Below are 12,511 nucleotides of genomic sequence, written 5' to 3' on the forward strand. Positions count from 1 at the left end.
GCCAGCCCCGCTGCAGCCGAGGGGAGTCTGCATGGAACCACTTTTTACAATTCCTCCAACCCAAAAGAAAGAAAACTCCTGCTGTGCTTGTATGAATGCGCGGAGACAAAGCCCAAAACCCTCAACTGCTTCCAGCCCTCAAGGCTGGTTTTGCTGTGTACACCGGGAAACATTCCCTCCAGCTCACAAGACTTCTCTTTTCAATTTGTCTGGAAAACTGGCCAAATACAATCCAAGTGCAAAAACTTTCAGCTAAGTGCATGGAAAAATGGTTTGAAGGGATCAGTTCATACCATAGTCCTTAAGCATTTCTGTAGATGGAGCGGGGATCACTCTTCCAATTAGCCATAGGCCTTCAAGTGTACACCCAAAATCCCACAGAGAATCACCTTGAATGGGCAAACTACACTTCCAACATATTTATATAGCGAGTAGTTAGTAAAAGTGTACATTTTTAATGTACATTTTAATGCAATAAAGAATCAATGGCGTATCTGAACTGTATATATGCGTACTTAAATAAACCTGCATGTACATAGACACTAGAGAGTAAATTGACCTACCTGTATTTGTTCTCTGAAGGTAGCACCATACACACACATACTCTCGGCACACACAACTCCCAGATACGCTGCCTCTGGCTCCAGGACACCCAGATTCTCCTGCCACCACTGACATTTTGGGGTATGCACAGTTGCACCCATGAGGGTGAAGCTTTTGGGGCTCTGGTTGCCCCTGCTCTCCCAGAGGATGCTGCCCACCCGAGCCAACAGAGGCCGAGGTGGGACTGCTGCTGGTTCTGCCTCCAACCACAGCATGACAGCAGCAGTGCTTCTGGAGAGGTGCAGAGAGCACAGTGTCACTGCAGGGTGCTCCGGGTCCACCCCAGCCCCGCTCACAGTGACTGCTAAGGGATGGTGGCAGTGCGGGTGCCTGCATCCCAGCGCATCGCCCCAGCTCCCGTTAGGGTGCAGGGCATTTCTATCCACAGCAGATGCTCACGCCTGGCCACAGGGGTGATACTGTGTGCCAGGGGAGCTATGTGAGCTCAGGAGCAGGCACCTACCATGGAAGCACGCACCACGGGGCCAGAGGAAGTCCTGTCTCTTACAAGGCACTGAACAGATAGAACCTCTCCTAGCAGTTGAACAAGGCAGCCTCTTAAAGAGGGGATGGGGAAAGAACTGGAAAAGCAAAGCAATTAAAGGTAGAAATCAGACACCAGTTTTGGAAGGGGCTCTGAAAGAGCTTTTTTTGTGTTTAAACCAGAGATTTTGTAAATCTCTGGATCCAGTCCTTTGGGGCTTGCTACCCACCCTTCTAATAAATATCATTTACCACCAACAATAAACTCTCCCACATGAAAAGCTTTCACTAACTAAAAACCTTCTACTGAAAAAGTTTGGCTGAGTTAGCTTGACAAAAATAAGGAGCTCTGACTCCTCTCCATAAATACATCAGCGGACAGACACCAAAACCTATTTAAGTTAAAGGACAATGTTGGCTCCAAAACAAACCAGGAACGAACCAGCCACGAATTAATTCAAACTAGAAATTTAAATAAAGATTCTAACCACTCAAAGGCAGTGAATTTCTGGAATAGCCTTTCCAAGAGCAAAAGTGAAGGCAAGACATGGAACCAATTTTCAGCTGGGATTTGATTAGTTTGTGACAGAACGGTCTGACACAGCATTTGGCTGGAATATCCAGCTCAAGAGTTTCCCTTCTAGACCTTGTTTTCTGGTAGGAAAGAATATTGAGAAGATCTTCAAGGAGTTGCATCACACAGCAACCACCCAAGACAAGATGGGCACATTAAAACTGTGCAGGTAGAGGGAAGCAGAAGGTTTAACTGGGCAATATCCTTTGCTGTTTCACCAGAACTACTGCAGAAGCAATAGGGGAAATAAAATGGGGAAGGATAGGGAAGCCTGGAGCAAACACTTGAATTTCCCAGCGCTGCTGCAGGAAAATCTATCATGTCGGGCTGCAAAAGGGAAGCTTCCAGACTGCAGCAGAGCTGCTGCTGATCCCTTGGAGACAACAATCCTTGAACCTCTCACAGCAACGCTGCGTATTCTCTGCGTTTGCTCTCTGAAGAACAGCTTGTTCTCTCTGAACAATGAAAAGATTCCAGGTCAGGATGGAAAAATTATGATGTGCTAGTTCTCAGTGATTAAAGGGAAACTTGGAGATTGAACAGCCTGCTACAGGCAGTCTCCAGGAGCGCAGGGGAAAGTATTCTAGCTGGCAAGGGAGAAATGACACCAAACTCCATCTCCTAGGATGCTTCTGTCTGGGAACCTGGTACTTACTGGAGAGTATGCAATGCTAAACCTAACCTCAGCCTTAGGGATGAAAACCTCACTCAGCTCCCACTGGGCTTTAATGCACAACTGGCAGTTTTCTTTTTAGCTCCCTTTCCTAACACACACACACACGCTTGTGTGCCCACAAAGTGCTTCATTGCCAGGGCTTAAGGACCAGAAAGGGTAGAGAGGATATATGCAGCCATGCCAACCTTTAGAGAACAAACACCTTAACAGACAGATGAAAAAACCCAAGAAAAAAGAAAGAAATACTGTGCTGTGATAGTCCGTATCTAAGCAATGACCTTGTTTACACAACGTCTGAGATTTGTTATGCTTGTATAGGCAGCTGTAGGCATCGGTATATGAGTATGAAATCTGAAAGTCTGTCCACTGGAAAGCAACAAGAGCATCATCCTATTTCCTGGGTGCAGGCTGAGCCCCCGCCAGCTCTCAGCCATCTCCTGGGCTGGGCCACAAGAGCTCTGCACCAAGTTTTTGCACGCGTGCTCTCTCGTGTGCTGTGCTCAAAGGTCTCATTTATGGCAGTGCTTTACCACCACATCCTGCTCCTGAGGTCTGCATCAGCCTGGCCCACGGGTTTCTTCAAGACCAAAAGTTTCTTCTCAAGGGTAATAGCGCATCCTCCAGGGCTGGTGGTTTGAGTTCAGTCTGTCTCTGAAAAAGAACAGAGGGGTCAGAGATGCTGCAAGATGCAGGAGCCTGCTGGGTGGGCAGGAAGGGGTGCAAGAGTGCCTCGGGATGAGCAAAACTGGGAGGCTTGATGGAGTGAGCTGCAGAGAAAGGCTAGCCCCATTCAGAGGGACCAGGAAACCCAAAATCCTCAAGGGAGCAGGGCTGGGCTGAGGGATGCAGCCTGCAGCAGTCTGAAACCGTGCACCCTCGTTGAGCACCTCCTGCTTCTGTGCCACAAGGCGTGGTGGGGAGCACCTCACACTGGGTGGCACTGGCTGAGGGGTGCTAGCAGGCGCATCTCCCTGCCATGGGCACAAAAACTGACCCAAGCCAGTCCCGCTGCAGAGCACATGGGACAACACACATCCAGGCCTCTCAGCTGCAGGAAGGGCAGGGCCCCATTCAAACCCACGCTCCATCTCCTCCAAATGAGACGGGGGAGGGAACTAATGAATTTTAGTTGATTTTTGTTATGATTATCATTGTTTTCTAAGGCCTGCAGCCATGGCAGAGGTGTGTGGGAAGCTCCAAAGCAAGGCAATGGGGCTGGAGGATATCCCAGCTGCCCAGCAGGACAGCAAGGGGCTGCGTGCATGGAGCAGGCGAGAGGCTGCGGAGCCCGCAGCAGGACAGGGTGAGCACTCAGCCATCCCCATATGGTGGGAGCCCTGCCAGCGAGGAAACAGCCCCCAGCTGCAGTCTGCAGAGCCCATGGAGGGCTTGGAATCCACCTCTCCTCACACACACACACATGCTTTCAGAAGTGAGTCCTGGAGGAGGGGTAGGGCCAGCAGCAGTACCCACCAGCCTCCACCTCTCCCTCCTTGCAGCCTCCATCTCCACCACTGAGCGATGCCCTGCGGCAAACAAGGATGCTCACATCTGGAGAGCTGGCAGTGGGAAAGGGAAGGGAGGAGGCTCTTGCGGCACAGGCAGGGGTCACGGCTGCTGCCTGAGGCCAAGGGGAGGGTGGCAATGGACACAGGGGCCAGGCCCCTTCCTTCCGAAATACCAGTCCCCTCCATAAATAAACCCAAGAGCCACCTCCCCCGGGGCAGGTAGAGACCAGACACTCCTGCTGGTTTTACTTTGGATTACAATAAAGCAGGACTTGGATTCTGAATGGAGCCAGCAGCCAGCAGCCAAGGCAGGCAACAGCACTTGGGGCATCTCACTGGACCCTCCTCAAACTCTTTCCCTCACCCCCCCCTTTCCCAGAGGGAATTCCTCCCCATTTCCCCAGTTAAACCCAGAACAGCAGACACTAAACCCTGCCCTAAAGCCTCAGTTCCCCAATGGAGAACACCCAGAGCCCCACCTGCGCCCACCCAATCTCTCACCGAGCCGTGTGGCGGGCGGTGGGCCCGGGGCATCGGGGCTCCCGGCGCTGCCTTCGCGGCCACCCTGCTCCCAGCACTCGCTGCTCTCAGGCACCTCGGGGCCGGCGTCGCTCGGTGCTTTCCGGCCGCCCTTGCTGGCCGTGGGCTCCTCGGCACCGGCCGCCCTGCCCTCCTCCTCCGCCTTCACCGCAAACCACAGCCGGAGCTGCTGCGCGCTGAGCTGGGCGCGCTCGGCCAGGCCGGGCACATCCTCCTCCCGCAGTGCCTTGTGCTGCTCATAGTACTCCTGCAGCACATCGCGGGCAGCGGGGCTGAGCTCCCCCATGCCCGGCGGGAACACCCCGCGCCTGTAGTTCTCGTACCACTTGAGCTGCCCGTTCTTGTAGCCGTAGCGGCTGTCCCCGAACCAGCGAATGACCTCCGCGCGCGGCAGGCCCGTCTGCGACACGATGGCGTCGTACTCCTGGTTGGTGGGCCGCTGGGTCTGCACGAACATCTGCTTCAGGAGGTGCCGCTGCTGCGCCGTCTTCTTGAAGTTGAGCTTGGGTTTGGGAGGGCTGGGTGCCCGGCTGCCGCCGACATCCCCCTTCTCCATGCTGCCAGCACCCGCTAGCTCGGCTTTGTCGTTGGACTCAGTCACCCGCAGGTTCTTCAGGTTGATTTTGATGGGACTCACTTTCCGCTCCACTGAGTTGCTGCCGGAGGCATCGATGGAGCCGTTCTCCCCCGCAGCCTGCAGCTCATCCGAGGAGTCTTCCCCTTCCCCGCCACCGTTTTCCGCCTCCTCCTCCTCCTGCTGCGCAGCCTCCTCCACCTTCTTGTTCTCCTCCGCCACCTTCTTCTTCCTCCTCTCCGAGAACCAGCTGTCGATCTCCCTCCGCGTCATCTTTGTTTCCCCCCGGAGCCGGTTCACCTCCTCCTCGGCAGGAAGGGGGTTCTGGGCAAAGCTGCTCTCCAGAGCCTTCAGCTGCTCCGGCGCCCGCTCCTTGTACTTGGTGGGTGTGAAATCAGGCGCCTGGTGCCAGGCCTGCCGCCGCGGTGGGTGCTGCGGGGCGGCTGCGGGGCCCAGCTCGGGCCCCCTGGGTACGTCGAAGGGCGCCTCGGGCAGGGCATCCAGCGCGCTGTCCCCGGGGCAGCCGGCGCGGCCGCCCCTCACGTTCCTGTAGTGGTACCTCCTGTCGCTGAACCACTTCCGGATCTCCTTGGTGGACAGCCCTGTGAGCTTCGCCAGGCGCTCCACCTCAGCCTGCCCCGGGAACTGGTTCCGGCAGAAGCTGCCCTTCAGGGCCGAGAGCTGCTCGTGGGACTTCTTGTTTTTGAACACGTTTGGGTCCAGGAAGCTCTGCGAGGAGATGGCCGGGCAGGCGGTGAGCAGCGACTGCGCGCTGTTGACCACCTTCACCCCCGACGTGCTGCTGGAGCTCACGGTGCTGTGCTGCGCCGCCGGCTGCGGCTTGGGCACCGAACTCACCGCCAAGGTGAAGGAGGAGCTGGTGCCCTTCAAGCCGTTTGCCATGACGGGCTGTGTGACCAGCAGCCCCCCCGTCCCCTCCGGCTGCCCCACCACGTGGCCCGGTAGTGTCGCCTGAATGAGATGGGGGACGCTGCCGGGGTTCGCAACCAGCGGCGTGTTCAGAACGGTGATGGTGGGTTGTGGCACGGACTGAATAACGGTGTTGAACATCTTCTTCCTGGCATCTTCGATCTCCTCTGGGGACCAGCTGATGCCCTGCTTCAACCGCTGGGCAGTGAACCAGATCTTCAGCTGCTCTTCTGGGTACTTGGTCACCACTGTCAGGTAGCAGAGCTCGGCTTTGGTGGGGTAGGGGAACTTGTGGAAGGAGTTTTTCAGGAAGCTGTTGGAGTCCATGGCGGCGTTGTATGTTGGAATGCTGCTCAGGGGAATCATCACCTTGGGGAGGGACTTGGACGTAGGTAGCTGCTGATGCAATGGGGGCTGCTGCTGCAGGGACACTAGTTGTGCAACACCCGCCTGCAGAACAGGCACGTTTCCTATGATGGAGCCATTCACTACATGAGATGATTTTGTTGAGCTTGCAGTGGGCTGGCTGACCGGCACGGACCCGTTGGGGAACGAATGCTCCCCGTCTTTCACCTCTGCCTCGCTGCCCAACTGACTGGACACACTCTCCTTCAAGGTGTGGATTTTTTTGGCCTCGGGTTTACCCTTCATTATTTTCATGATGGGGGTTTTGGTGATGATAATTTCCGCCTGCCCATCCACCCCTTCCTCAGGGACCTCTCCGGGAACCTCGTGGCTGCTGGTGGCCTCACCGAGACTTTGCTCCACGGTTATCCGGTTGTCCTGCTTAGCCACCCTCCAGACAAAGCTCGTTTCGCCGGCATGGGACTCCACGTTGTGGTGGGAGAGCCCCTCATGGCTGTTTGCAAGGAAGCTGCACGCGACGCAGGCGAAGGCAGGGTCTTTGCTGAAGTCTGAGTGCTCAGAGTCCAAGTGCCCAAAGAAGTGCTGAGCGTCTTGAGATCCGAAGTCACAAGACTTGCAGATGTAAGTGTCACTATCAGCAATGCCGCGGTGCCCGTTAGACAGAGCCCCGTTATTAGTGCTGCTGGCACCAGCATCACCAGCTGCTGGCCCTTCCGCAGGAGCATCCTGTTGCGTTCCTTCCCTATCATCTTCTACAGCATCCAGTTCAGTCTCCTGAAGCACCAGTGTTTTCACTGGTATCATGCAGGGAGTTGTGGATTTTCTTTTGCTAGCCATCACTACAGTCGATCCAGATGATTAGGTTCCTTTCATGCACACGGAATTCAGATTGAAAAAGTGCTACTGCAAGTGCTCTGTGGTCTAGATTTCAGCAAACTCATGATGTCCCAAGGAGCCGATGCCAGATGTCGACAAATGTTCATATTTGCCACTGAACCTGAGGACAAGGAGAGGAAGAAGGGGTTAGTTCCTTGCCATTAGACAAAGCACAACTATCCTGGTATTTAACTGTTTCGCTCCAAAAAATCATTTTCAGCCTCTTTTGATAGGAAAATTGAACTTGACCTTGGATTTACTACGTTTTCACACGTGCAACCTGTGAATTAGCTCTTTAGAAACCAACACATAAACACGTCTCTTCTACAGCCTGCACCAAATTCCCATCTGAGGAGGAAACCCACCACAATCTCCCCACACCCTGTCTGGCCCAGACCCATCCCCGGTGTTCCCTGGGGCACAGCAGTGCCAGGCAGGGTCACCCTGGGAACGCCGCCTGCTTTCCACCAGGAAAACCTGGTGAAAACTCAACACATCCCCTGCAGAACATCTCAATTTCTTCACAATTGTACTTTTCCAACCATCCCGTCAGGAAGCTTCTCCCCAGCTCAAAGCACTGTGCCCACACCAAGGGCCTCTGCCTGCAGAGACACCAGGAGCCATGCTGCAGGGAGCCAGGGCCATCTACTTCTGCCCTCCCCACTCAGCAAAGCCTGCAGAGCATTTGGGAGCTTCCCTGCCCATCCCCTGCCCACTTCACCACTGTTTTAAGAGCAGCTGCTGAGTCCTCACCTGGAGCTGCAAGAGGAACAGCCCCAGCACTCCAGGGCAGCGTCACACACGCGTTCCAGCCTTCCCCTCCCACCACCTCTGTAACTCTTGGCATTCATACAACCCAGTGCACTGGGGGTACCTCCTAAGAAAGTGCCATTTCTCTGTGACACAAGCCCATGATACTGGGCTGGGGGTGACCAGAGACCTCACATTAGAAAAACAAGAGGAAAACAAGGAGGAAGAAAGGAATAATTCTTTTCCTGCTTTTTTCCTGAAGCTAACACGGTTCTCAAACTGCTCCAGCCTTCGGAAGGCCAGGCCTGGCTGGGGCGTTAGCCACAACTTTATCTGTAGCCTGATGCAGCTTCGCTATGTGCACAGAGTGCTCCGTGCCTCAGGTCACAACACAAGGGCAGTGAAGCTGGAGTCACTGCTCTGGTGACAGGGCAGGCAGCAACATCTCTGCCTTAACCCCTCTGTCAATGCCAACCTCCTGTGCACCAACTCTGCTCGTCTCTTTTAAACACAGGGGTAAAATGGTAAAATGCAGTGTCACTTGGAAGCATATGGACACAGTGATTCATATTACAAAGCCTCTGTGCCAGACTTTCCTGGGATTTACAGTAATAGCAATGGAGCTTCATGAAAGCACTCATAAAAACTTGAACTTACAAAAACCCCCAAGGCCAACTCCCCTCTTCCCAGCTGACTCAGAGGCAACTCCTATCAGTTACAGCACTTGTGCACCAGCAGCTTTCTCATCTCAGATATCCTGAGCTGATCTCATGCTCCCAGAAATGCAGATGGGGCAAATGACTTGGTGCTTATGCAATACCTCCTCTGCTTATCTGTGCCCATTGCTTTAACAGCAGGGGGAATGTAAGGTCCTGATGCAAAAACATCACATGCAGGAAGTACAATTGGACCTCCCCAATTTCATTAGAATTTGGTTTTTAATTGTTCTGGAAGCTGACATCACTTTTTCCAGCGGGCAGAGCTTGGATGGTCAACTCCGGCCTCAGCAGCTCTCAGGCACCATTTAAAAGACTGATGGGAAAACGTGCACTTCCCGTTAATCCCAGTGCTGTGAATAGTGTTAGTCATCCCTGAACTTGGCACCAGAGCAGCCTGTTTGCTATGCTACAGCGTCAGGAAAGGCTACAAATTACAACTTTAATAAAAAATGGTAAGTTAAAAAGGTATTAAAGCTGGGAGCTGGATTTAGTACGAATCTCAAGACCTGCTTTATGCCACCTTTCCATGATTAGTCTTTCCCTCTGCAGAGAGCCAGAAAGTTATTAGCATTAACAAGTCAAATAGCTGGATGGCTCTGAATGGGCTTTGATATTCAGAGAGGACCAGCATCCATTTGACACCAATCCCAAGCTCCTCATTTTTGATGCTAAGTTAAATATTACACAATACAGCAGGGTACAATGACCTTTCCAACTTGAGTCAATTAGGGAAAAAACCAGTAAGACCAGCCTGAAGGCTACAAAATCCAGCCTGAAAGGCTGAAAGGAATTTCGTGTCAGGGAAGCAACGGTAAAAGGGAATTCACATTGAATTTGATTGTGCAGCTCTAACACTGGGCTCTCTGCACGCTTTTTTGTTTCCAGCAAGCTCCTGATAGAGATCCAGCTCCAGAGCCTCCATTCCTGAGAAAGCTCGAGTCCCAGACGGATCTTACTGAGGGTTTTTGGAGCTGCCTGATATCACAAAGATGATTTTTATCTGTCAACAGAGTGAATTTGATACAGAGCAGAGACACACACAGACCCCCATTGTGCCACATGGAGAGAGTGCCTCTCCGGGGCACGCCAGCACCATTATTGTGGGTAAATGTGAAGGGCCCGACCCACCTCCAGAGAACCTAAAAGCTGCATTTCATTTACCAGCACATTTGCATCAAGCTCTGAGCTCTCTCCAACATCTTGCCTTAAAAATGCAATCAAAGCTGCCCCAGCTCTCCTGCTGGGGCTCCAATATTAATGCCACCTGAGAGCACAGATTGCAGATTTAGCTGGAAGTGAATCACAGTGCCAATTTAGTGGGGAGAAAAAGGAGAATTAATCAAGTATACTGCTTGTCCATTTCATTTTCATGGAACAGTTGCATAACCACATGTTTGGAGCATGTTTTATTCCCTGCTTACCTTCTGGAATGCACTAATACTTTAATACACCACGAATATATAACAGAATGGATCATTCACTGATTCCTCCAGCATTAAAGTGAGGCTGGTTTAATGGACACGGTAAATTAATAACGGAAAAATAAATCCATTAGAAAGCAGCCTAACACCAGAGCTCAGTGTAAACCACTGCAAACGCCTCAGACCTGTGTGAAGAACCTTATTCCCTAGTATTTTATGATTAACTGAAGACCTGGCAGCCAGGAAGACAAAAGGACTGGACTTAAATTCATGGCTCCTGTTTAATTTACACTGTTAATTTGACAGTGAGGAAAGAGAGTAAACAGGTCTCATATCTAAAGCACTAGAGCTGCCTCTGGGGCTGATGGGTGTTTGCTCACGCAACAGGGACACAACTGTGCACACCCTGAGGCAGGGATGAGCAGCCCAGGTAATGGCTTGGGTTGGGTGGTGGTTCCCTGTCCTGGGTACGCAGCCGGGATCGCCCGTCTGCACAGCTCCTGACTCGAAGCAGTTAAACCAAGCAGGCTGATACAGATCTGCTCCCCAGGTAGGTGCAGCTTTACGCTGTCGGCACCACGCTGTGGCTGCAGGGACAGACAGGTTGGTGGGGACCCATCAGCTTCAAGAGGGTTGTGGCTCAGAAGAGGCACAAGCCCCAGCTGAGCTTGCTCCTGCACTGCCCATGTTTGCACACCTCTTCTCCATGTAGGAGGCCAGAGACCCAGCTTCAGCTTACAAACAAGCACAAGGAGCACCGTTAAGATGTGCTGCCCTGTTATAATAATGATAATAGAGGAGGAAGATGGAACTGGAAAATGGAACGCGTCCATGGTGGGTTTTGAATGTCTCCAGGGAGGAAAACTCCACACCCCCTGGGCAGCCTGTGCCACGGCTCTGACACCCTCAGCATAAAGAAGTTCTTTCTCATGTTGAGATGACACTTGTTGTGTTTCAGTTTATGGCTATTGCTCCTTGTCCTGTCACTGGGCACCACTGAAAAGAGTCTGGCATCATCCTCCTGGCACCTGCCTGTGAGATACTGATCTGCACTGATGAGATCCCATCTCAGTCTGCTTTTCCCTGGACTAGCCAGGCCCAGCTCCTGCAATCCCTCCTCATCAGAGAGATGCCCCAGAACCCTGAGCATCCCTGTGGCCCTAACACAGGGCCAGCATTTCTGCTGGAGATAGCTCAAAACCTCCAACACTTCCATGAGCATTCCCCTCCTGCCATGCTCCTGTACCAACTCTCCTTCCTGTTCCCATGGTCCAGGTACACAGCACCAACCCCATGCAGAGCAGCTTCCCTTCCACTGAGGGGAACAATGCCCAAAGTGCTCAGAGCGAACTCAGCAATGGCAGAAAATTCCCTTCTGCAGAGATTAACAAAGGGAGGTTTCGAAATCGGCGCTGCCGAGTCTGAACTTTCAGCTTTTTCCAGCTTGGCTGGATGCGACTGGTTTGGGTTTAAATGTTTCAGTGAATTAACGAGCGAGGTTGTTAATGCAAAACATTCACCAGCGCCGTGCCAAGGCCCCGCTTACAACATTAATTCCTGTGACCTTCTGCAAACCTCGCCTAGAAACAGCCACCGGGCAGCACCATGGACCAGGCAGCCCGCTCTGCCCCAGCCCAGCCAGCGCTGGGTGCCCAGTGCTCACCCAAGGGCTGCGTGCTCCACCATGGCTCCGGTGTTCGATGCGGCTCTGCTGAAGAGTGAATGCTCAGCTTCAAACAGTAAAACATCAGCAATCAGCACCAAAATAGAAGTAAAATAACAGTTTTCGCAGCACTTTGGGTGCCTGCAAGGCAGGCAGACACACTCCTTAGTTGAGAGACAAAGTTGATGTTTCTGTCTTATACAAAGCTAAGCACAGTATTGACACTTCAAAGAACAGAAGTTTAGGTTTCAAGCTGAAGCTTGGCAGGCCCCGGGCTCATAGCAAATTATAGGGGGAAAAGGGAAAAAAGGAAAAACAATCAAAATTGGGGATAAGAAGTTGATGTTTGCAAGTTTTTGTCTCTCCCCTTTAGGCTCTACCTCCAGCCAGGCCTGGAGATGCAGCTTTGGGAAGTCCACAGATCCCTTCCCAACTTCCCACCAGTAATCAGCAAGTAAAGGCCAGTAACTGGGAGATCCCTAGGGCCAGCAGCAAGGAGCGGTGCCCTTGGAGCACCCGACCCAAGGGCTGAGCCACCTTCCCCTTCCCAACGCTAAGCTGGTGCCAGATCAGCCTGGGGCTGGGAGCATTCACCTGGGTGCTGGGGAGAGGAGGAAGAGCAGGTCCACACAACAGCGAGTGCAGGCACACGTGGGGCACAGCCCCACAACTGCCCCATGCCAGCCATGGAAGTCCTGGAGCAATTCCTCCTGCACTGCATTAGCATCTGTTCTGCATTTGGAGTCTGTTCATGAGAAGTCATGGAGGAGTTTCACCAGTTTTACTCATTTATTGCCAAAACATGGCTGGTGTGGGCTGGCAGGAGAG

The 12,511-nt window shown here is 52.8% G+C and overlaps 1 protein-coding gene across 6 annotated transcripts in view; it reads right to left on the reverse strand.

Moving 5' to 3' along the window:
• Positions 1–404: 404 nt before the first annotated feature.
• Positions 405–12,511, reverse strand: part of ZHX3 (zinc fingers and homeoboxes 3) — a 43,261-nt gene continuing 31,154 nt past the window's right edge. For 5 of the 6 annotated variants that reach the window (XM_061376793.1, XM_061376795.1, XM_061376794.1 and 2 more), the window contains 2 exons: positions 4,346–7,251; positions 405–2,987 (listed from right to left, as the gene is read on the reverse strand). In XM_061376793.1, coding sequence (XP_061232777.1) covers positions 2,977–2,987; positions 4,346–7,091 — 2,757 coding nt within the window. In that variant the 5' untranslated portion in view covers positions 7,092–7,251 and the 3' untranslated portion in view covers positions 405–2,976. The remainder of the gene's footprint in view (positions 2,988–4,345; positions 7,252–12,511) is intronic. The other variant, XM_061376799.1, reaches the window with a different exon arrangement.

This window comes from Neopsephotus bourkii, unplaced genomic scaffold (genome assembly GCF_033783945.1).
Source record: "Neopsephotus bourkii isolate Nb327-2 ecotype Australia unplaced genomic scaffold, CSIRO-AGI_Nbou_v1 NB_1737, whole genome shotgun sequence".
Taxonomy (NCBI): Eukaryota; Metazoa; Chordata; class Aves; order Psittaciformes; family Psittacidae; genus Neopsephotus; species Neopsephotus bourkii.